Source organism: Oryctolagus cuniculus, chromosome 17 (assembly GCF_051225735.1).
Source record: "Oryctolagus cuniculus isolate XC-2025 breed Fujian yellow rabbit chromosome 17, ASM5122573v1, whole genome shotgun sequence".
Taxonomy (NCBI): Eukaryota; Metazoa; Chordata; class Mammalia; order Lagomorpha; family Leporidae; genus Oryctolagus; species Oryctolagus cuniculus.
Window position 1 is genome coordinate 10397448 of NC_142883.1, and position 24125 is coordinate 10421572.

Consider the following 24125-nt stretch of genomic DNA (forward strand, 5'->3'; position numbering starts at 1 on the left):
AGTGACAGTGTAGTACATATTTTACAAAAGGGCCAAATTGCATTGAATCTGCATTTTTCAATGTTTTAAATGTAGTTATACTGTTAAAACTAGTTTGATTTTGTTGCTTATGTTGTATCACTCATTATGGTAGTCATAGTATCTTAACATTTATATAAATTTATGATTTTTTATATGATTCTTCATTATCACTTTAACATTGTTAAGTGAGTTGTAGTAGTATTCAGTTTATAGAAACACTGGAATTTAGAGATTCTCTAATTTGCCTGAGACAGTACAACTGTCTATTTGAACTCTCCACTAAAACATAATATCTAGAAACAATGGGAAATTGTTACTGTTAATTGTAACAATAGACATTTATGTTTAATGTTAAATTTCTAGTTCATTCCTCATTTTGCTATGTAATATGGCCTAGAAGTGAAGGAAAATGAAGTTGAAATATAAGTGGAAGCATATTACCAATAATATGTAAATGAGAATGTTTTCTATTTTCCAAATTTAAATTAATTCTTGTTTTATATATCTATTAGAATCAAATAACTAAATTACTAGAATACATTAAAGCGTATATGTTGTAATACTTGCTATGTTTAATATAAATTTAAAAATGCATTTTTCTTTTAGGAATTGCATCCATATATGGACACAGAGTTTCGGAAATAGATGAAATGTTTGAAGCAAGAAAAATGATAGGCATTTGTCCACAGTTAGATATACATTTTGATGTTTTGACTGTAGAAGAAAATTTATCCATTTTAGCTTCAATCAAAGGAATACCAGCCAACAATATAATACAAGAAGTATGTTATTTATCTAGATACCTGTACTTTTTTCCCTGTGAGTTAATAACTTCATTATAATACAGATGTGCTCTAAATATAAGACCTTTACTGATCCAGTAAACAGAAAGTTATTAACAAAGAAATACAATTTGGAGCAAATGTGTTACTACATATAAAGTAGTCCTTCTTTCATCTGCAGAATTCTCACCCCCTCCCTCCCTCCTTTCCCTCATCTCCCTTGTTGCCTCCTATGTGCTGCTTCCATACCCACTTTCCTATACACCAAGAAACTTCACTGATCACTTCTCATTCCAAGTCTACCCAGGAAGGTACTAGAGTAAAATGGAGCCTTCCTTCAAAAAGCTTGTTATGTGCTGTTGTCAAAGCTATGTATGAATAAATGTCAAAGTAAAGTTTCATTTTGAAGGCACTTTAAAAAAAAACACACACACAAAAATTATCTTAAACTTAAAACCATGTATTCTAAAATATTTAATACTTTAAAACTTAAAATAGTTAAAAAACAAATACATAACTGGTGTGATTTTTAAAATTTGATTGTTCAAATTTTGCTTTTACAGGTGCAGAAAGTTTTACTAGATTTAGATATGCAGGCTATCAAAGATAACCAAGCTAAAAAATTAAGTGGTGGTCAAAAAAGAAAGCTGTCTTTAGGAATTGCTGTTCTTGGGAATCCAAAGGTAAATAAATATTAATTCACTGATGGGATCATTTAAATTATGTTGAATGCAAAATGTTATAGAAATATATATATATATACGCACATATAGTATATTATAGAAAGTTTAAACATATTCTGTGTTATCATAGATCAGAAAAATATATAACATCTTTATAATATTGGGTGCTAGAATGTATAGATTTTAGTTATGTCTGAAATGTTTTATTTCTTTAAAAAAAAGATCTGAGGCAGGCATTTATTGCAGCACTAAAGTCACTGCTTTGGATGCCTACATTCCATATCTGAGTGCCAGGTTAATAGCCGGAGTTCCTCTGCTTTTGATCTGGCTACATGCTTGCTAATATGCATCCAGGGAGACAGCTGATGATGACTGAAGACCTTGTGTTCCTACTGCCCACATGGGAGACCCTGATCAAATTCTGGGCTCTTGGATTCAGCCTGTCCCAGCCCTGGCTGTTGTGTGAATTTGGAGAGTGAACCAACTGTTAGAAGATCTCCTTTGTCTATCTCAAATAAAATGAAAATAAATCAGTTTTAAAAATTATAAAAATTATAAAAATGAAGAAAATATGGCCCCAAATATTTGAATAAAACAGTGTTCTTTTCTCTATAGTTTTGACTATATTTATAATAACTCATAATAAAAGCTAAAAATAAAAAAGGGATAGTTTAGTTTGTTCCTGCCCTGCTGCTTTGATTTTATGTGTGTTGTTTTGTGCTGCTGTCTGTGCTGCAGAAACAGAAGCAGTGTCTGACTGCAGTATGGAACCTGCCACACTCCAGTTGCTGCTATAGCTTGGGATGATTTCCTATTCTAGCTTCACGTTAATTAATCTTCCTCCTAATCTTCACCATCATGATTTTTTATTTAAAAATAGTTTTGAAACTTATTGCTTCGTTTGAACTAATATAGGACATGTTTCTCTAAAAAAGTTATTATGTCTACGAATTTAATTGTTAATATAATGGCAGCATACTTAATGTTTTTTGTAGTTTATCTTAATGTTACGTGTTATATGTTACGACATTAGTCTTTTAACATTAAACCAAGAAAAATATTCATATGCCAAACTTAAAAGTTTTACAATTTATGTGAGTTCAAATAAAGTGAAAAACTCAGAGCTAATATATTTCTGACTGATAATAGTTACTTGAAATGGAGAAACTTTTCAGTGTCCACATACATTTTAAATGTTGCAGTTTTCCTAAGGATTTCTTGCCCTTCCCACCATTTTCACACAGGTACTACTGCTAGATGAACCAACAGCTGGAATGGACCCCTGTTCTCGTCATATTGTTTGGAATCTTTTAAAATACAGAAAAGCCAATCGGGTGACAGTGTTTAGTACTCATTTCATGGATGAAGCTGACATTCTTGCTGGTGAGATTATTGCTTTATTTATTTATTTTTTTTTGCTTTATTTTTTAGGAACATTGCCATTGGCTAAAAGGGTTATGGGCACGAAAATGCTCCATCTTGAGGAATAGAAAAACATGTGTCTAGTTTCTCCAGCACTGGTTGTAACATGTGTGACTTGTCTACCATGGAAGCTCATTAGAAGCCCAGTGTTCTTATTGGATGCTAGTTACATAGGTATCTTCTGCCTTGCACATACCCACTGTCCAAACTCCCAGAAAGAAAGCAAATGTTTTGTATAAAACCCACTGTTTTATAGTTTTGTACAGGCCTAATGGGCTGCACTTAACTGTCGCTCCCCCTCTTCGTGGAGGAACGACACTAAACCCTGCCTAGGCTTCATATCCGAGTCATGGCACCATTATGTCGCTCCCCCTCTTCGCGGAGGAACGACACAGGACCCTGCGCTGTTCTTTTGTCTGCTCGGCCCTCCCCTGGTTTGCTGCTGGTTCTTCCCGGGTTGGCTACCGTCCCTCCACCTCCGTGGAAGGGCGGTTCCCCCTGCCACTTTCCCCACTTCCGCGGGGGAGCGGCACACCGCCAGCCAGCTCTCTCGGGGGCTGCACAGGTGTTCCTTCAGATAGATGTTCCTGGTGCATGTTGTCTCTCTCCTCCTTTATAGTCCTCTTCCGCCAATCCCAACTCTGCTACCCACACGCTGAGTACGCTGCTCTCCTCCAATCAGGAGCAGCTCCTGCTGCTTATTGGTTGAACTGGAGGCAGCTGTGTAGAAGCTGTTTCCTCCTCTCCCAGCGCCATATTGTGGGAGAGCAGATGCATAGAATAAGTCTTAATTCCAGTAACAGTCTAGTCCGAGTTGCTCCCAGTTGCTCCCCACACTTAACTTTTTGAAAATATTAGGAACCCTCCCAAAATCCAACTTTCCAGTTGCCAACCATGGGCCAACCTTGCAAGCAGGACTTTCTCAGGGTAATTTTTCAAGACCTGCTATGCTAACTCTTTTATACCCATAAACATACAAAGAACACAGGTTTATGCTGACATATAATTTTTAATAATCTTGACAAAATAGAGAAGTTAGAAATTCTAGAGTGACTTCTTTCAAAAGGTTACAATCTAATGGATAAATTATTCATCTCTTCAATAAAGTATCTTTATTTTAAAAAACACCAAACATTTTGTTATTTCTATTGTTTATACATTTGGTTATTAAAAAATGTAAAAGCCATTGTATTTAACAAGGTTTTTGTGAAGAAATATTTGAAGTAAAATGAAGAAAATGGCTCATAAATTCATATTGTTTGGGTCCAGTTTCTGGATTTGTTATTTAATAGTATATGAAATGTGTAATTAATTTATTATTACTTCACTATTCTCATTTGAAAAATAGGTGATCTGTTACCTTCCTCATAAGATATTTATGAATGATTATTGAAATAATACTTGATTACCTCATGATAATCCAAAAAACATAAATGCTAATTATTAATACTGTTATTAGCTTAGACATTGAAATGTAAATCTCTACTTGCAGATAGGAAAGCTGTCATATCACAAGGAATATTAAAATGTGTTGGTTCTTCAATTTTCCTTAAAAGCAAATGGGGGATTGGCTACCGACTGAGGTATTGTTCATTCTTTATTGAGTTTATTTTTTTTTATTATAGTTTGTATGTACTGTTATTGCTTTTATGGTTTGTCATAGTATTTCTTGACCATATTTTATGACACTAAATTTAAAGAATTCAGAATTCACTTTGAATTGCTTGTTGAGTGATAATAAAAAAATTCCAATTCTTTGATCTTCTCTAGTATGTACATAGATAGATACTGTGCCACAGAATCCCTTTCCTCACTGGTTAAACAGCACATACCAGGAGCTACGTTATTACAACAGAATGACCAACAAGTTGTGTATAGCTTACCTTTCAAGGACATGGACAAATTTTCAGGTATTATTCTCAGCATGTTGGTTGTCAGACAAGGATCTTTTATTGGGAATGGGCTTTCTTGATGTCCTTTTTGCTTATTTCTCTTTCTTCTATTCCTATGCTTCCAGGTGGTCAGGATTAATATTTTATTTTTGCTTTATTTTGTTTTTGAAAGCTAGAAATACTGAATGTTAACTTTTGTTTTTCTTTACAAACAGCATGCAAGAAACTAATATGTTAAATATTTTAAGAAAATGTAAGAAAATCATAAAAAGAATTTGTTTAATATGCTGTCAAGAAAAAAAGAAATTGCTCCAGATTTGCTTGTTGGCTTCATGAGAGTAATGCATTGATATGAGGATGCTTCAAAAAGTTTGTAAAAAAATGTAATTAAAATATAGGTAGTTTTGGGCCGGCGCTGCGGCTCACTAGGCTAATTCTCCGCCTAGCGGCGCCGGCACACCAGGTTCTAGTCCCCGTTGGGGTGCCGGATTCTGTCCTGGTTGCCCCTCTTCCAGGCCAGCGCTCTGCTGTGGCCAGGGAGTGCAGTGGAGGATGGCCCAGGTGCTTGGGCCCTGCACCCCATGGGAGACCAGGAAAAGCACCTGGCTCCTGGCTCCTGCCATCAGATCAGCGCGGTGCACCGGCTGCAGCGCGCCGGCCGCGGCGGCCATTGGAGGGTGAACCAACGGCAAAGGAAGACCTTTCTCTCTGTCTGTCTCTCTCACTGTCCACTCTGCCTGTCAAAAAAAAAAAAAATATAGGTAGTTTTTTGCAGACAAAATTTGAAATTTATATACAGTTTTTTTATAATACACATTTTCATGAACTTTTTGAAGACCCCTTGTGTATATATACATACATTGTTGCTTTTGTATATTCTCAAGTTCTTTTTAAATTTCATGATTTCATAATGAACTATATGATAAATCTTTAATTTCTTTTTATCGAGGCACTGATTTTCAGCTTTATAATGGGGAACTCAAACTCAGTCTGTTTAATAGCCAAAAGGGTATTACTGATGTAGGTGTGTTGTACAAAATTCCAATAGTATTGATCTCATAACCAGAAAAATATTTTCTATAGTAGATTAATTAGTTTATTTTCAGAAAACCTCATGAATTAATTGTATTAACAGACATGTACCAGTTTATTGCATCTTACCTATTATTCATCCAACTTATATCTTACTCTTTAATAGCATTTATGTAATGCTTGTCTTGTGCCAGATGCTGGTCTATGCCTTTACAAGTATTAGTTTTCTTAGTTATCCCAATTTTTCAACAAATAAATAAGTGAGATAAGTACTATCATAATTTCCAGTTTTTAAGTGAAAAAACAGTTATAAAAAGGTTTAGGAAAATTGCCCAGAGGTCATACAGATAGAAAATAGTGGTGCTGGGTTTTGAACCCAGGAAGGCTGGTTCCAGAACTCATGTTTTCACTACCATACTTTATTGTTCCTCATGTTTCTTTGATAAATTGTCACACTACTTCACTGGATTTTTTTAAAATTTATTTATTTGAAAGAGTTACATAGAAGAGAGGCAGAGAGAGAGAGAAAGAGAGACAGAGGTATCTCCTATCCACTGGCTCACTCCCCAATTGGCCGCAACGGCCGGAGCTGCGCCAATCTGAAGCCAGGAGCCAGGAGCTTCCTCCTGGTCTCCCACGTGGGTGCAGGGGCCCAGGGACCTGGGCCATCTTCCACTGCTTTCCCAGGCCACAGCAGAGAGCTGGATTGGAAGTGGAGCAGCTGTTAACCCGCTGTGGCACCAGAGCGCTGGCCCCTATTTTACTGGATTTTAAAGTGTGTTTTTGGAAACTCCTAGGGGTGGGCCCTAAGAGACCTCTTTATGGAATTCATGAAGTCAATACTTTTTTCCAATATACCTAGACTTATTTACCTTTTTTTGATTCTCAGCTTCTCACATACAGTTTCTTTCAGAAACTACAGGACATGTGCCGTTACAACAGAAACAATTACTGGAGAATCAGTTTGTCCTCTGTTAAGGAAATTTGCAAAGATATCCCCTTCTTAGTGACATCTTTGTCTGGAAAAATATAATTTTTAAAATAATATTATTTTAACATGATTTTCCTTATTATTTTTAAAAAAGCAACTGATTTTTCTGTTTTTGAGTATGTTTCAGTTTTAACTTTCTCAGTTTTAGTTGCAAATACTTTAAAATATTTCTTAATTTTAATTTATAATATAAATACCTATTAGGTATATCCCCATAAACAAAATTTCATTGGTTTCTGGAGCATTGATAAGAATTTTAAGGCACCAGTTGTAGTGCAGTGGGTTAAGCCACCAACTGTGACACTATATAGGCACTGATTTGAGTCCCTGCTGTTCCACTTCTCTTCCAGCTCCCTGCTAATGTGCTTGAGAATGCAGTAGAAGATGGCCCAAGTACTTGGACCCCTGCCACCCAAGCGGAAGACCACGAGGAAACCCCTGGCTCCTGGCTTCTGCTTGGCCCAGCCCTGGCCATGGCCACCATTTTGGGAGTGAACCAGAGAATGGAAGATCTCTTTCCACTCTCTCTCTCTCTCCCCCTCTCTTTTTCTCTTCCTCTCTCTCTGTAATTCTGTCTTTCAAATAAATAAAACTTTTAATAATAATTTTAAAAAATCTTAAAATTATCTTGTTACCAAAAGCTTTAGAAACTCTGTCTCAGCAGAGTACATTTATTTACTTCTTAAAGAATTATTTGTTTTTGTGAAAGAGTTGGAGAGAGAGAGAGAGAGATGGAGAGAGAGGGAAAGATCTTCTACTTGCTGGTTCACTGCCCAGATGGCTGTAACAGCCAGGACTTGGCCAGGCCAAAGCCAGCAGTCAAGAGCTTCTTCCTGGTCTCACACATGGGTGGCAGGGACCCAAGCACTTGGGCCATCATCTGCTGATTTTCTAGGTGCATTAGCAGTGAACTGGATTAGAAGTGGAACAGCTGGAACTTGAACCAGATCCACTTGGGATGCCGGCATTGCAGGTAGTAGCTTTACCTATTGTACCATAACACCCACCCCACAGCAGAGTAAATCTAGTCTTACCCTATTTTTAAAGGATATTTTAGAGTAATTCATGATAATATGCTTTACTATACATCATTCTTTCATTTTTTATTTTAGGTTTGTTTTCTGCACTAGACACTCATTCAAATTTGGGTATCATTTCTTATGGTGTTTCCATGACTACTTTGGAAGATGTATTCTTAAAGCTAGAAGTTGAAGCAGAAATTGACCAAGCAGGTAAAAACGCAACTAAAAATGTTTTAGACAATGAGCCAGACAGATGGTGAATAAGACAAGTAACTGTTTAAGCATGTGAAACTTTTATTATTTTAGGGAGGGAGGGCAGAAATAAACAGGTAAGTAAATAAGTAATTGAGATATTTACTGATAGTGATAGGAGTTATGAAGGAAATTGATGAGTTTGTCTTGGTATGCAGTGAAGTTATATTGTATTGTATTGTCAAGGAGGACTTTGTTGAGAATATCTTTAAGGTACTGGTGCTGTGGCTCAGTGGGTTAAAGCTGCTGCATGTAGTGCCAAGATCCCATATGGGCACTGGTTCGAGTCCTGGCTGCTCCACTTCTGATCCAGTTCCCTCCTAATGTGCCCAGGAAAGTAGTGGCATGCTTGGGCACTCTACCCACGGGAAACCCGGAAGAAGCTCCTGGCTCTTGGCTTCAGCCTGGCCCAGTCCTGGTTGTTGTAGCCATTTGGGAACTGAACCAGCAGATGGAAGATTTCTCTCTCTCTCTTCTTTTCTCTCTCCCCATAAGTCTGCATTTCAAATAAATAAATAAATAAATCTTTAAAATTATTTTTAAAATTAGCATATATTTGAACTGAGAACTGTATGAAAGAAAAATCTAGGTAAGAAGATTTTAAGACAGAAATTTCCAGGTAAAGAGAACTTCTACTGAAATCACATAAAATGAGAACTGAATTTTATGTTTTTAAGGGATGAAGAAAGACCACCATGGCTGGAACCATGGTGAGGACTACAGACAGTTTTGTCAGAGGGTGGGCAAAGGCCATATCACATTTTACCTTTGAATATGTGAATTTTGTTTTTTGTCTTAGTGTGATATGATAAACTATGAAATTTAAAGCAAAAAAGTTAATACAATCTGATGGGCATTTTTAAAAAAGGCATTATGGTTGTTGAATGATGAGTGTATTATAAAGAAATAATGGTAGCAAGAAGATCATTTATGAAACTACTACAATTAATCCCGGCTTGAACTAAGATGATGGTGAATATGGGTGAAAAAAAGTTTTGGGTTATATTGGTTGTAGTGGGGATGCTTTGCTGATTGATCGAGTGTTAAGGGTTTGGGAAAGGGCAGAAATCAATACTTTTGGATTAAGAATTAGGAATAGAATTGCCATTTCCTGAGAATAGGGGAGGAGTAGGTTTGTGGAAAGAAGGAATTAAGGCATGAATTTAGGCTATATTGTCTGAGACACATCTGTATTTTATGAGATGCATCTGGAGCTAAGTGAAGATGTTGGATGAAATCACTTAAGTTGAGAGTATAGATAATAGTAGAGGGGCAAGTCTTGAGGGTTAAAAATGGAGAAGGGTCCAAAAAATAACTGAGAAAGAGCAGTTATTAGAGAATGAATAAAAGAATGGAGATGGAAAAGTATAGAAAAACAAAATGGTTTCCCAAGAAAGAATAAGTGAACAATTACTTGTGTATTGTTGCGATGAATGAGATGAGAACAGAAAAGATTGTTTTGATAATACTGAAAACAGTGAGGAATTTGATAGTGTGGATGATAATGGTGACCTCGACAAGTACAATTTCAGTAGTGAGGTAAAGAGAAAGCTGGGTCTGTGTATTTTCAGGAGAGGATGTAAGCTGAGGAAACTGTTCTAATGACTGAACAAGGTGGTTGCAGTGTTGGGTCAGGAGAGTAAAGAAAACTGGGATATTAATGGTTAGTTAAAAAGAGTTTAGTGTTTTAAATACACAATTTTTGTGATTGCTGGTTGGCTGATGATTAGAATTATTGTGAGATAAGAGTAAAGAATAAGGCTGAATATATCATCATGCTAAACTAAATCTGAAATTTTATAAATAAGTTATGGGAATTTTCTAATAGTTTTGGTTGTCAGATAAAAGATTGGCATTACTGTGTGGGTGTGATAATTTGTAAGCACTGGCAGCTGGAAAATTGTTTTTGTGGTTATACATACATATATGACACCAGATGATCCCTTTTAGATGTATTTACTAAGGAAGCAATGCGTTTTTGGGTACTCCATTTTTTTTTGTCTTATATATCAAAGAAGATTAATCAGAAACATTATATATGATTTTATGGTTTTTTTCTTTTGAATTTTTAAAATGATGAAGTTGGCATTCTCAAAATTTGTAGAGAAATTAAAAAATTTTTTGAAAGTGTTAGTTCTTTTTTTTTTTTTTGACAGGCAGAGTGGACAGTGAGAGTGCCGTTGGTTCACCCTCCAATGGCCGCAGCGGCCGGCGCACCACGCTGATCTGAAGGCAGGAGCCAGGTGCTTCTCCTGGTCTCCCATGGGGTGCAGGACCCAAGCACTTGGGCCATCCTCCACTGCACTCCCGGGCCACAGCAGAGAGCTGACCTGGAAGAGGGGCAACCGGGACAGAATCTGGCGCCCCGACCGGGACTAGAACCCGGTGTGCCGGCGCCGCAAGGTGGCGGATTAGCCTAGTGAGCCGTGGCGCTGGCCAAGTGTTAGTTCTTAATGGAACTATTAACTGAAAATGAAAGAAAGCCTTCAAAAATTTATTTTGTTTAATATTGTGAGTGCTAAAAAATGTGTATAATTAAATACATAAAATACATATACAAATACATAAAATACATAAACAAATACAAAATACATAAATACAAATACATAAAATTAATATTATTTTTTCAAAAAATCAGCTCTTTATTTTGCTGACCTTTTGTATTTTTTTATTCAATTCTGTTGATTTCTTCTCTAATTTTAATTATTTCTTTTCTCCTACTAATTTTGAGTTTGGTTTGCTGCTGTTTTACTAAATTCTTCAGATGCATTGATGGTTCATTTATTTGGTGCCTTCCCAATCTCTTGATGTAGGCACCTATTGCTATAAACTTTCCTCTTAATACTGCTTTTGCTGTATCCCCTAAGTTTTGATATGTTGTGTTGTTATCTTTATTTGCTTCCAGAAAGTTTTTTATTTCTCTTTTGATTTCTTCTATGATCTAGTGTTCATTCAGGAGCATGTTGTTCAGTCTCCATGTGTGTGCTCTAGGGATTCCTGAGTTGCTAATTTCCAGCTTCATTCCATTGTGATCTGAGAAGATGCATGGTATGATTCTAATTCTTTTGAATTTGCTGAGACTTGCTTTATGGCCTAGTATGTGGTCAATCCTAGTGTAGGTTCCATGTACTACTGAGAAGAATGTGTATTCTTCAAGTGTAGGATGAAATGTTCTGTAGATATCTGTTAGATCCATTTGGTCTGTAGTGTCGATTAAATCTGCTGTTTGTTGATTTTCTGTTTGGTTGATCATTCCATTGCTGAAAGTGAAGTATTGAAGTCCCCCAGTACTATTGTATTGGAGTCTAAGTCTCCCTTTAAGTCTCTTAACGTATCTTTTAAATAGCCTGGTGCCCTGTAATTAGGTGCATATACATTTATAATAGTTACATCTTCCTGTTGAATTGACCCCTTAATCTTTATATAGTGCCCCTCTTTGTTCCTTTTAACAGTTTTTGTGTTAAAGTCCATGTTGTCTGATATTAAGATGGCTACACTAGCTCTTTTTTGGTTTCTGTTGACATGGAATTTCTTTTTCTAACCTTTCACTTTCATTCTGTGTGCATCTTTGTTGGTAAGATGTGTTTCTTGTAAGCTGCAAATAGATGGATTGTGTTTTTTTAAATCCTTCAGTCAGTCTGTGCCTTTAAACTGGGGAGTTGTGTCCATTTATATTCAATATGACTATTGATAGGTAATGACTTTGCCCTGCCATTTTTCCAAAGATATTCCTAATTTATACTTTGAACTTCATTTGATCTTTTACTGAGTTATTTTCTTCCTTTACCTTCTTTCATATTGATGACCATGTTTCTGTGTTTCTGTGTGTTTAACACATCCTTAATTATCTTTTGCAGGGCTGGACAGGTGGTGACAAATTCTTTCAATTTATGTTTATTATGAAAAGTCTTTATTTCACTGTCATGCACAAATGAGAGCTTTAAAGGGTGATAGTTTTTTTTTTTTTTTTTTTTTTTTTCTCTTAAGAGTTGGGCTATATCGCTATTCTCTCTTAGCCTGCCTGGATTCTGATGAGAAGTCTGTTTTGTGTCTAATTGGAGATCCTCTGAAAGTAATCTGGCATTTCTCTCTTGCACATTTTGTAATCTTTTCTTTATGTTTCACTGGGTGAGTTTGATTACAATGTGTCATGGCGAAGATCTTTTCTGATTATGTCTATTGGGAGTTGTGTGCTTTCTGTACTTGGATGGCTCTTTCTTTCTCCAAACCCAGGAAATTATCTGCTAGTATTTCACTAAAATGGCCTTCTAATCCTTACTCTGTCTCCATGCCTTCAGGAACTCCTAGAACCCGAATGTTGTTGTTTTTTCTTTTTATACCACCCTGTAGATTCCTAACAGTATTTTTTTTTAGATTTCTAATTTCTTCTTATCTTTGGTTTGACTATATAGTTTCCCGTGCTTTGTCTTCTAAGCCGATATCCTCTCTTCTGCCTCACTGATTCTATTTTTAAGGCGCTACACTGCATTTTTTATTTGTTCTATTGAATTCTTCATTTCATTTTGATTCCTCCTTAAGATCTCAATTTCATGAGAGAGATTTTCTTTCATGTCCTGCATGGATTTCAGTGGTTTGTGGGTTTGATTTTTGATTATTTCTGTGTAATCTTATGATCAATTTTTTGAGTTCCTTTTCTTGGATTTCTTCTATCTCATTGTCTTCATAATCTAGAATTGAAGTGTCATGTTCTTTTGGGATCATCATGTTGTCTTCCTTATTGTTTTTTGGATTGTTGTGTCTGTTGTTCGGCATTTTTGGAGATACCTGTTGTTTTCTTCTTTTTTTCTACTGTGGCGGCTTTTATCGTTGTACTATGACTCTGTAGATAAGTGGACTGTCTGCTTTCAGTGAATCTCTAGAGGCTTGTACTGGGTGTGGCCAGAGAGCTCTCTGTTCAGTTCTCCAGGGTTAAGGGCATGCCTAAGGTGATACTCCCAGGTTTGGCGTGGTAGATCATCTCTCTCTCTCTCATTTTTTTTTTTTTTTAATCAGAAGGGAAGTATATTCTGCTCAGCTGAGCTCTATTCCTTAATGGAGACCAGAGCCTGAGTGCTAGCCCCAGTGAGTATAATATTTGTCTGTCCCAAGGACCACACAAAGAATCTGTGCAGTCCTCAGTGTAAGTTAAGATTCCCCAGCAATGTCTCTGACCAGAACTATGAACCCCTGAGCTTGTGGTGTCTCCCACTGAGACTGCTCAAAGTCCCAGCCATACCGTGAATTCTCCCACACACCCTCAGTTTTTCACAGTCCTGGTTCAGAAGCTTCACACAGTCATAAGGTCCTAGCCCCCTGTTATTTCTCCCCACCAGAGTCAGGAGTCTCTGCTCTGCTGATTGCTGGGCACAGACACAATCTGGTGTAGCTGTTACATATGTCCAAAATGTGCTTGCTCTATCAGCTTGTCACAGTATACCTTTCTAAAGTGATCAGAGAGAGAGAAACGTGTCTGTCCCGTTCTTTTTTCTTTTTTTCTCCTCTAGTTTGGCTGGTGCACTTTCCCTCAAGAGGCTTCAACCCTTTTTCCCTCTAGGCTCTTCCTATTGCTTTTTTTGCCAGTGTCTCTGTCTACTGTGGTCTCATTTCACCTCACTTTCCAGCTCTGGTACGTAGGTTCTCGGCTGCTGGAATCCCAAGCTGTGGGATCCCTTGCCCTCCACATAAGTCTACCGTGTCCCTCTGATTTCGCTGGAGTTTCCTCTGCTGTTCTTTTCCTAACTGTTCCCTGAGACTACACTGTCTCCACTCTTTTTTATTTTATTTATTTATTTATTTATTTATTTTTATTTTTGACAGAGTATACAGTGAGAGACAGAAAGAAAGGTATTCCTTTTGCTGTTGTGTCACCCTCCAATGGCTGCCGTGGCCGGCGCACTATGCTGATCCGAAGCCAGGAGCCAGGTGCTTATCCTGGTCTCCCATGCGGGTGCAGGGCCCAAGCACTTGGGCCATCCTCCACTGCACTCCCGGGCCATAGCAGAGGGCTGGCCTGGAAGAGGGGCAACCGGGACAGAATCCGACACCCTGACTGGGACTAGAACCCGGTGTGCCGGCGCCGCAAGGTGGAGGATTAGCCTACTGAGCTGCGGCATCGGCCCCTCCACTCTTTTTTAAACTCTTCTGGACTAGAGCAGTAAGCTCCCTCCTTCCTCCTCCATCTTTGAACCCGCTCCAACTGTGTTGTTAACGTGCAACTGTATAGTACTTTGGTCACTTTCATTGTCTTATATTGTTAAATATCTGTATATATTTTATTATATATTTTAATATTTGTATTTTTTACAACTATTTATGCATTTATTGATAGATATTTGAATTCTGTTGGTTTATAAGTATTTGGACTTTATTATATATATTATAGTGTTATATATATTGTTATATTGGACTGTACCAAAAACATTCTTGTACATGTGTTCTGATGAAGTATATGTATGTGTGTGTGTTTGTGTATTGGGGCTTATACTTGATACAGGATTTGTGGGTCAAAGGGTATGCATATGTGGAGCTTTAGTAGATACAACCAAAATGTATGAGAGTCCTGATTTTTGCACCTCATCAATTTGCTGATTTTAAAATTGCCTTGGTGCAGCAGGTTAAGTGGCTGCCGTATGACACTGGCATCCCATATGGGCATCAATTCAAGTCCCAGCTGCTCTACTTTTGATCCAACTCCCAGTAATGCACCATGGAAAACATGGAGGATAGCCTAAGTGCTTGGGCCTCTGCCACCCATACAGGAGACCCAGAGGGAGTTCCAGGCTCCTGGCTTCAGCCTACCCCAGCCCTGGCAGTTATAGCCATTTGGGGAATGAACCAGTGGAAGGAAAATAGATCAATCTCTGTCTCTCTGTCTCTCTCTGTCTCTGTCTCTCTGCCTTTCAATAAGTAAAATAAATTTTTTAAACATCTGTATGCTTTAGAAAGACTCATTTTTTTTAAGGAATATACCAAAATATATTTTTGTGTTGTTTTGCAAATAGATTATAGTGTATTTACACAGCAGCAACCAGAAGAAGAAATGGATTCAAAATCTTTGGATGAGATGGAAGAGAGCTTACTTATTCTTTCTGAGACCAAGGCTTCTCTAGTGAGCACCATGAGCCTTTGGAAACAGCAGGTGTATACAATAGCAAAGTTTCATTTACTTACTTTGAAACGTGAAAGTAAATCAGTGAGATCAGTGTAAGTATAACTATAACTCTACTGCTTGAGAAGTTATCTATTAAGGTTAAAGATGCATTTATATCTTAATTATTTAAATGAAGAGATATGTAAATAATATATATAGCTTTGAAATATTAAACTTTAATTCCATCAGAAAAATATGTATAATCATAATTATATACAACTATCATTAAATATACTCAGAGCCTTACTTTTTTTTAACTAACATTTATTATCCTACCTATACAATGGAAAAGTAACAATTAAAATTCTAAAATTGTGTGATTTTTGAATTGCTGTCTTTGAATCTTCAGTTTAATTTTTCATTTACATTTTGAAAAATTTTTTGTATCTCTTAACTTGTGTTACCACTTTTTACTCCTATTTAGTAAATGAAGAAATGGGACTAAAAAGAAGGGTATAGCTAATAGATTCAGGATAAATGTAGCATTTTCTGAAGTTTATGTTAGCCTCTCTCAGGTTCCCTTAGGATGCTGGGCATTTAATTATTTAGAAATATTAATTACTTTCATATTGAACATCTATCTTGTTGACTCCAAAATAGTTGAAGCAATAGAACTTAATAATCAAGAATAAATATTGTTAAAGATTTGAAATGTTCTCTATTTATTTCCTCTTTTGGTTAGATTTATTAATATTAAACAAATGACAGTAAAGTATCTGATTTATTCCTGTGAGCATTACTGATAGAAAAATGTTTAAGTCAGCATGTTTCTGCTTTTTTAGTTGAACATATTCTCAAAAAATACTCCCTGAAAAACAATAAATGTGTTTTAGCTAATCTTTCCATAACAAAGTACAATAGACTGGTTGGCTTAAATAACAAAAGTTTATTTTCTCACAGCTCTAGATGTTGGAAGTATGAAATCAGAGAGCCAGCATGGTGAAGGCTTTCTTGTTGGCTTGTAGAAGGCTGCCATCTTGCTACATGCTTGTGTGACATCTTTGTCAGGGGCAGGGGAAGAGTGAAGCTGTAATGAGTACTCTGAGATGTCTGTTTTCATAAAGACACTGATCCTATCACAAGGGCCTCACCACATAACCTTATCTAACTCAAATTACCTTTCAGAGATCCAGGCTTGAAATACCACAGATTGGAGTTTAGGACTTAAAAATATAAAATTGGGGACAGGTTACCAATATTTAATTCAAAACAAGTCTTCAGTATTCAAATATATTCAGGGACTATTACATTATATATTCTGTCTTTCAGATTTACAGCGTGGCCATAAAAACAAGTTAGACGTTTGATGTTTAAGGAAAAATAATTTCTTCAACTTTAACACAGTTCCCAATTATTATTCAATCATGATTCTTCTAAAACACTTATTAAGTTATTATAGAACTTGATTTTAATGCAATATGCTTTTGTAAATGTTAACTTAGGTATGCTTGTAACAGTTTAATCGTATTGCCTGGGAGGGTGTGTGCTGGGCCTGCTCGCAACAACTAAGAAGCTTCTGACTCCCTGTTGTCCCTTCCTCGAGATATGAATGGGGTCTTAGGTGGCAGGGATGCCAGTGACTGCACTGAGCCGCATGAATACCCCAGATCTCCTCTACTGCTACCATCAACTATATTCCCCCCCCCAAAAAAAAGGAAAAAAGGAAAGAAAAGGTATAGGAAGACTATGTGACAGAACCAACAAGAACTAAAGCCAAAATAATCAACCAAATGAATACTCAAAGGCACATCTTAGGGAAAAAGCCTTAAACCAACAAAATCTATTCTTTAAAAATGATGGAAACAAATAATCTTCAAAAATTAACATAGGACCCAAGAAATATGAATAAACAAGGTACTATAATACCCCTAGAGAAATGCTATATACATTAATTTCAGAGCATGAAGAAAGAAAGATTGATGAAATGCTAGAAAAAGAATTCAGAAGAGTGATTTTAAGATTACTCAGAGATACAAGAGAACACAGATAATTAGGAAATCACTGCGCGACATGAATGGGAAATTCAGCAAGAGATAAAAGATATTGAAAAATAACTAAACAAATATTAGAAGTGAAGAAATCAAACATGTCAAAAATATAGTTGATAACCTTATCAACAGACTAATCAATTACAAAAAAAAAACTTCTGACCTTCAAAAGACAGGTATTTTGAAATACCTCAGTCAAACAGAAAAAAGAAAAAAAAAATGAAAACAGTGTTCAGGATTCATGGGATACTCAAGCAAACCAATATTCAAGTTTTGGGAATTTCTGAAGTAATGGAAAAAAAAAGAATATCATAGAAAACCTATTCAGTGAAATAATAGCAGAAAACTTCCCCAATTTGAAAAAGGTGCATATAAAAATACAGGAAACTTATGGGACCTCAAAGAGACATGTTCAGAAAAGAACCTCAACACAATACATTATAGTCAAACTTAGAAAAGTACAACATAAGAGAGAAGTCTAAAATTTTCAAGAGAATAGCACCAGGTCACTTTGAAAGGAACTCCAGTGGATTGACAGCAGATACCTCAGCAGAAATCTTAATGGACCAGGAGAGAATAAAGAGAGAGAGTCTAAGTCCCAAAAGAAAAAAAAAAAAAAAAAAACTGCTAGGACTGGTGCTATGTGTAGCAGGTTAAGCCTTTGCCTGTGGTGCAGCATTCCATATGGGCATCAATTCGCAGCTGCACCACTATTGATCCAGCTCTCTGCTGAGATGTTCCTGGGAAAACTGGTGGATGGGCCAAGTGCTTGGGCCCCTACATCCACATGGGAGACCTGGAAGAAGCTTCTGGGTCCTGGCTTTGGAGGAGCTCAGCTCCAGCTATTGCAACCATTTGGGGAATGAACTAGCAGGTGGAAGATCTCTTTCTCTCTCTCTCTCTCTCTCTCTCTCTCTCTCTCTTTCTCGCTCTTGCTCTCGCTCTTGCTCTCACTCTCTCTGGCTCTCTAACTCTACCTTTCAAATAAATACATAAATCTTTTTTTTTTTTTAAAAGAAAAACTGCCAACCCAGAATATTTTACCCAGCCATGTTATCATTCATAAATGAAGGTGAAATAAAGGCTTTCTAAGACAATTAAAAACAGAAAGAATTCATCACCACCCGATGAATCTTACCAAAGAATGATTTGTCTTTAAAAGTGGGGTATCTGAAGATTATAAATTGCAAAGTGAAGTATGAAGATCTAATATCTCCAGCAATTTGTCATGACATTCATCATCACATACAATATAGATGTATTTAGTGGAATAAGTACTGTCTTGCTAGAAGGTCACTGCAGTATGCTGCACATTATTTTCCTTCCAAAAAGAGCAACAGCAATGAACATGATTAAATTGTGCTTCAGATGAAATGTCAAGATATCAGTCATTCAAAGTTTCGCTGAAGTTTTGTTCTCTACCCTGTATCTAAAATATTTTTTTAGTTTATAGAAAATAAATGATTGGAATAGAGATAGAACAGGAAATAGTTCCTGCAGTAGTTCAGAGATAAAAGTATGTGGGACATGATATCTGATTGCTTAACATTTATAACAACATATTTACATATTCTATAAAAATTTAAGGGTGGCTGTGATATAAAAATTAGAATTTGATTTTGTCATTAAGTATTGGCGTTTTCTCAAATATTGTCATGAGATCATTTTTAGAAATAGAATTTCCTATAATTTTTTTGTTTTTTAAGGTTTTATTTTGTTGGTTGTTGTTTCAGTGATTACTTTTTAACTGTCTGGGACTTAAATCTGTACCAGTGTAAAGGAAGGCTTTTAATAGGTTTATATATTAATGTCCCTTGATTTATAAGTTTTTTTTCATTTCAGGTTGCTTCTGCTTTTAATTTTTTTTGCTGTTCAGATTTTTATGTTTTTGGTGCATCACTCTTTTAAAAATGCTGTGGTTCCCGTCAAACTTGTTCCAGACTTATATTTCCTAAAACCTGGAGATAAACCTCATAAATACAAAACCAGTCTGCTTCTTCAAAATTCTACTGGTGAGACTGTGTGAAGGTCTGTGAATGTGTGTTGGTCATGGTATGGGTTGAAGGGTAGCTAGAGGCCAGAGATACGGAGTTTAGAAATATATTTAAGATAAGGTATGACTTGTCTGCATGAAATGTAAATGAAATGAAATGAAATATTTACCTTATTAATGCTGAACAATATATTACAGGAGTAAAATTTTGGTGTAAATGTAAATAGAAAGGGCCGGCGCTGTGGCATAGCAGGTAAAGCCGCCACCTACAGTGCTGGCATCCCATATGGGTGCTAGTTCAAGTCCCAGCTGCTCCACTTCCAATCCAGCTCTCTTCTATGGCTTGGGAAAGCAGTAGAAGATGGCCTGAGTCTTTGGGTCCCTGCACTTACGTGGGAAGACCAGGAGGAAGCTTGTGGCTCCTGGCTTCAGATTGGTGCAGCTCTGGCCATGGCGGCCAATTGGGGAGTGAACCATCGGATGGAAGACCTCTCTCTTGCTCTGCCTCTCCTTCTATGTGTGACTCTGACTTTCAAATAAAATAAATAAATCTATAAAAATATAAATAGAAGTTTTAAAAGTACCATATACTATTTATAATTGTAAAATTATCTTTTTTTGTTTTTAGTAGAATTAAAACATTGTTAGCTAAATATTTTATATCAGAGTTTATGATGAACAAATTAAATTTAAGAACTTAAACATCCCACTTAGAAAGAGTTGCAGTATGTAATGTTCATGCAGTTGAATATCTATGTGGATATTTTCAAGTAATCCTTCAAGGACTCTCTGAAGAATTATTTAAAGCTAAGGAAAATTAGCCTTAGATTTTACTATATATTAATGAACATATTAAATTTATAGTAAATATTTTTGTATTTGTAGCTGGTACTCTTACTACAAAATTGTTAAATACAAAAATAAGTTTTTAAGCATACAGATTTGAGCAAAACTAAGAACAGAAACTAGCACAGGATTCTGATCTTCAAAATATTAAAACCTATTACACAATTTTATTCATACATGATGAATTAGTCCTAAAACATCTCCCATCTATGTAGGGAGAGTCCCAAGGTTCTCTAAGAAGAAGAGTTCCCAAGGTTCTCTAAGAAGAAGAAATGAGGGATGACTGCCTAGTACATTTACAGCAAAACAAAATTGGTTTACTTCAAAGCTTCATTTGTTTAATCTTGCTGAAATATGTCTACACTTGAAAGTACAATTTATATAATCTTTTTATAATCAGAAAATCTTTGGGGGTTTAACATTTCCCTACACTGTGATATTGCTTTTTGAGTCACTATGAACTGAAGAGTTTTTCCCAGTGTTAAAATAATAAGCATGGTGAGGGATGATTGTAAATCTAGTGCTTTATTACTTAGCCTCTGTTCTTTTTGAGGAAAATGTACTGGGTGATAGAAAATTACCCTTAACTAGAAAATGTTATGCTTCACATTTTTTTCTTTCATTTAGAATCCTTGTTTTTTGTTTCAATACACATTTTAAGCTGCCAAAATATACTACTCCATGGAAACTTCCATTGTGATAATTTTGACATTTTTATGTGTGTCTAGAGAATCCATCTCCCATCTTTTTGCTTTGAGTTCATTCTCACTGATACGTGGAAATTAAGTACTTCCAACTTGTCCTCTTCATTATTTTTAATATGTTACTTGCTATGAGTATATCCCATATTTTCCTAATCTGTATTACCAGACCAAAATAAAACTACTTTTACTTTAGGGATAACAGCTCTACGTATACAAATATAGGTGTGAATTGCATGAACACGCACAGGTATGTGCTGGTATCTTTTCCCTCTTGCAGAGCTTCGTATATCCTTCAGTCACAGAACATAGTCACTCTGGCATGCCCAAGATAAAACAAAAGTTAAGGCATTGAATGGATTGGGAGTAAATGTAATGTTACTATAAACCTAAACCCACCATTCTCTGAAACACTTGAGGTGGTGTGGTCTGTTCTGCTTTGCCATACTACTCAGTGACTGATAGTTCTGCTTTGTTTGATTTGTATTCCTATCAAAATCACATTTGTCCTTGTTTGAATCCTGATTTTGTGATGATATAGGGTGAACTGCCTCTATTCATCAGACATGTGGGTACAAATTTAAATCCCAGAAGGAGTCAAAAATCTTTCTCTTGACTTGAAGCAATTTAGAGAATATAGATGGAGATCTGATTATTTATTTGAATGTTTTATATATTTATATATTTTGTATATTTACATATTTAGATGTATTTATTATCTTGACTTTCAGAAGAAACTAAGGCCCAGAACATCTAAGTAATTGGCTTGAAGAATGAATAGTGTGAATCGTGCAACTCAGATTTAAATTCAAGCCAAATAATTCCAGATCTAGTATTCCTAATCATGTTTTAGCAATGAAAATAAAATGTTCTCTAAAAATAGGATGGAAGTTATGGGGGGGAAAAGCCATTGTAATCCATAAGCTGTACTTTGGAAATTTATATTTACTAAATAAAAGTTTAAAAAAAAAAACCTTGTTAGGCCAAAAATAAATAAATAAAAATAGGATGGTTTACAATGTGATTAAAACCCTGCATATGTTTCTAACTTAAACTGATTTTTTTATTTGCTTATTTTCTAATACTAGACTCAGATATCAGTGATCTTATTAGTTTTTTCACATACCAGAACATAATGGTGACGATGTTTAATGACAGTGACTACGTATCTGCTGCTCCCCACAGTGCGGCTTTAAATGTGGTGCATTCAGAAAAGGTAAGAGTAATACATTTGAATGAATATCCATTTGAAAGTTACAAAAGATTAATCTATTTCCTCCAGAATTAATCATTTGCCGTTTTGACCTCTTTAGTTGAAAACTACTGTCTACTTTTGGAAATAACTAGCTACATTTATTTATGTTTTTTGCCCTGATGAATGACTAGTATAAAAGGGTATAAGGAACTTTATTTTATTTATATATATATATGTTGTTTAAAGAATCAGGTCTACACATTCTAAACCAGATTGTCTTTATCTGTAGTTGAGAATAATTTTTATGATTTGTTGAGGGAGATTTTCTGTATAATTAATGAAAATTATGTTAGTTGGTGTGAAAAGCTTGGTACATAGAATGTGTCCACATACATACAGTGCATAATAAGTCTCTCTTTTTTATTGTAGGACCATATTTTTACAGCTGTTTTCAATAGTACTATGGTTTATTCTTTACCTGTATTGATGAATATCATTAGTAACTACTATCTTTATCATTTAAATGTGACTGAAACCATCCAGATATGGAATACCCCCTTCTTTCAAGTAAGCAAAGATAAAATTTCTTATACATATCGTAAACATATACACATACCTAGTTAAAATTCAAGCAATGGTAACAAGATGTGTAAAAATTAATCTTGTGAGATTGCCTAGTCATCTTAAAATTTAGTTGAGAGATGTCTTATGTAAAAATTTAGGAGATCCTAGTATAAATTTCTGTCAGGATCAAGGTGATCCTGTTTTGTTACTGATATTTTTGTAAAGCATGAATATTTTTATATAATTCAGTGAAGAAAAATTAATTTCAAAATGAATATTATTTTTGCAAAATCTGTTACTGTGATATTGAGAAAACCTTGAAAAGCCATCTAGACTCACATTGTTTTCTTGAGGTAGGGCTGTTGGGATTGTAAAATCAAAATAATTTATGTCTCGAGGAGAATCTTCAATATTTTTTCTCTCAATCCTTTGTTTTTCATTTACTTAAAAATAGAAGGATGAATATCTGTAATAGGGTTTTCTATTATATTTTTAACAGCTTTATTGAAATATAATTTACACATCAAGTTGACCCATTTAATGTGTACACTTAAGAAGATTTTTTATGTTCAAAGATTTGTGCAACCATCACCACAGTTTAAGATATTCCATCACCCTCTAAAAAACTCGAGCACCTGCTAATAACCACTCCCCTTTCCTACCCATAGTCCTAGATAACCACTAATCTACTTATAAATGAAATAATATAATATGTGATCTTTCTTGTCTGCCTTTTTGATTGTGGCATGCTGTTTTAAAAACTTATCTTTGTAATAACATGTATGATTTCTTCATTTCCTTTACTAATGAAGAGCATTCCCTTGTGTGGGAGGTTCAAAAAGAGTTAGATCTATGAATTTTGGAGAGGATAGAAGCAAAACACCTTTTACTGTTACGTGAGGGAAGAAAAAAAATGGCCATATGTGTAATAGCTTCTCTACTCTGTGAGGGAGAGGATTCCTCACCCAAAAGATTAAAAAGTTTCACTTTCATAGAAGATCATGGCTTTGTGATCTACACCAAAATGTTTTTAGTTTGCTGTATTCTTTCTCCTACTTTAAATGGAAATCATACTGAAGATGAATTCTTATTACACTTATACTTGGAGATGGGTACAAAATATCAAGCTTGTACCTTGAAAAATGGCTCTCACCAAGGTAGAGGGATTTCTGTGGGAGAGCTGGAGTGTAGGAGAGGACAGCACGAAATCAGATCAGAGATTCCATTTTTCTCTGTTTTGGAGATTATTTTACTAGTTCAAATGAGAAGAGATGACATGTCTGAGTTAATGCAGCAACAGTAACAATTAGTGAGAGAAGGATGTTAAAAATTAAGTAAAATAGCTTGATTACTGTTGCATTTGTGAAGTGAGGAGAAGGAAAGGGTCATGTATTTCATGCAGTTTAGGTACTGTGATGTACAATAATATGGTTCACCAATTCTGATGATACAGAGAAGAGATTTTTGTGGAATAGGAATGTTTATTTCAATTTTGAACTTACTGAATTGATTATTCTTATAGCATTTGCTTGATAGATATTTAGTAAACATTTTGGATATAGGAATCTGTAGAGATTTCTGGTTAGGAATA

At 35.5% G+C, this 24125-nt stretch overlaps 1 protein-coding gene across 14 annotated transcripts in view; it reads left to right on the forward strand.

Annotated features, from left to right (window-relative positions):
* Positions 1-24125, forward strand: part of ABCA5 (ATP binding cassette subfamily A member 5) — a 151137-nt gene that overhangs the window by 98952 nt on the left and 28060 nt on the right. For 9 of the 14 annotated variants that reach the window (XM_089316712.1, XM_089316714.1, XM_051825898.3 and 6 more), the window contains 10 exons: positions 628-803; positions 1367-1486; positions 2731-2869; positions 4401-4491; positions 4679-4818; positions 7936-8055; positions 15099-15300; positions 19078-19247; positions 21864-21991; positions 22400-22537. In XM_089316712.1, coding sequence (XP_089172838.1) covers positions 628-803; positions 1367-1486; positions 2731-2869; positions 4401-4491; positions 4679-4818; positions 7936-8055; positions 15099-15300; positions 19078-19247; positions 21864-21991; positions 22400-22537 — 1424 coding nt within the window. Of the gene's footprint in view, positions 1-627; positions 804-1366; positions 1487-2730; positions 2870-4400; positions 4492-4678; positions 4819-7935; positions 8056-15098; positions 15301-19077; positions 19264-21863; positions 21992-22399; positions 22538-24125 lie in introns of those variants that run through there. The other 5 variants (XR_016223493.1, XR_016223492.1, XR_016223494.1 and 2 more) reach the window with 4 other exon arrangements.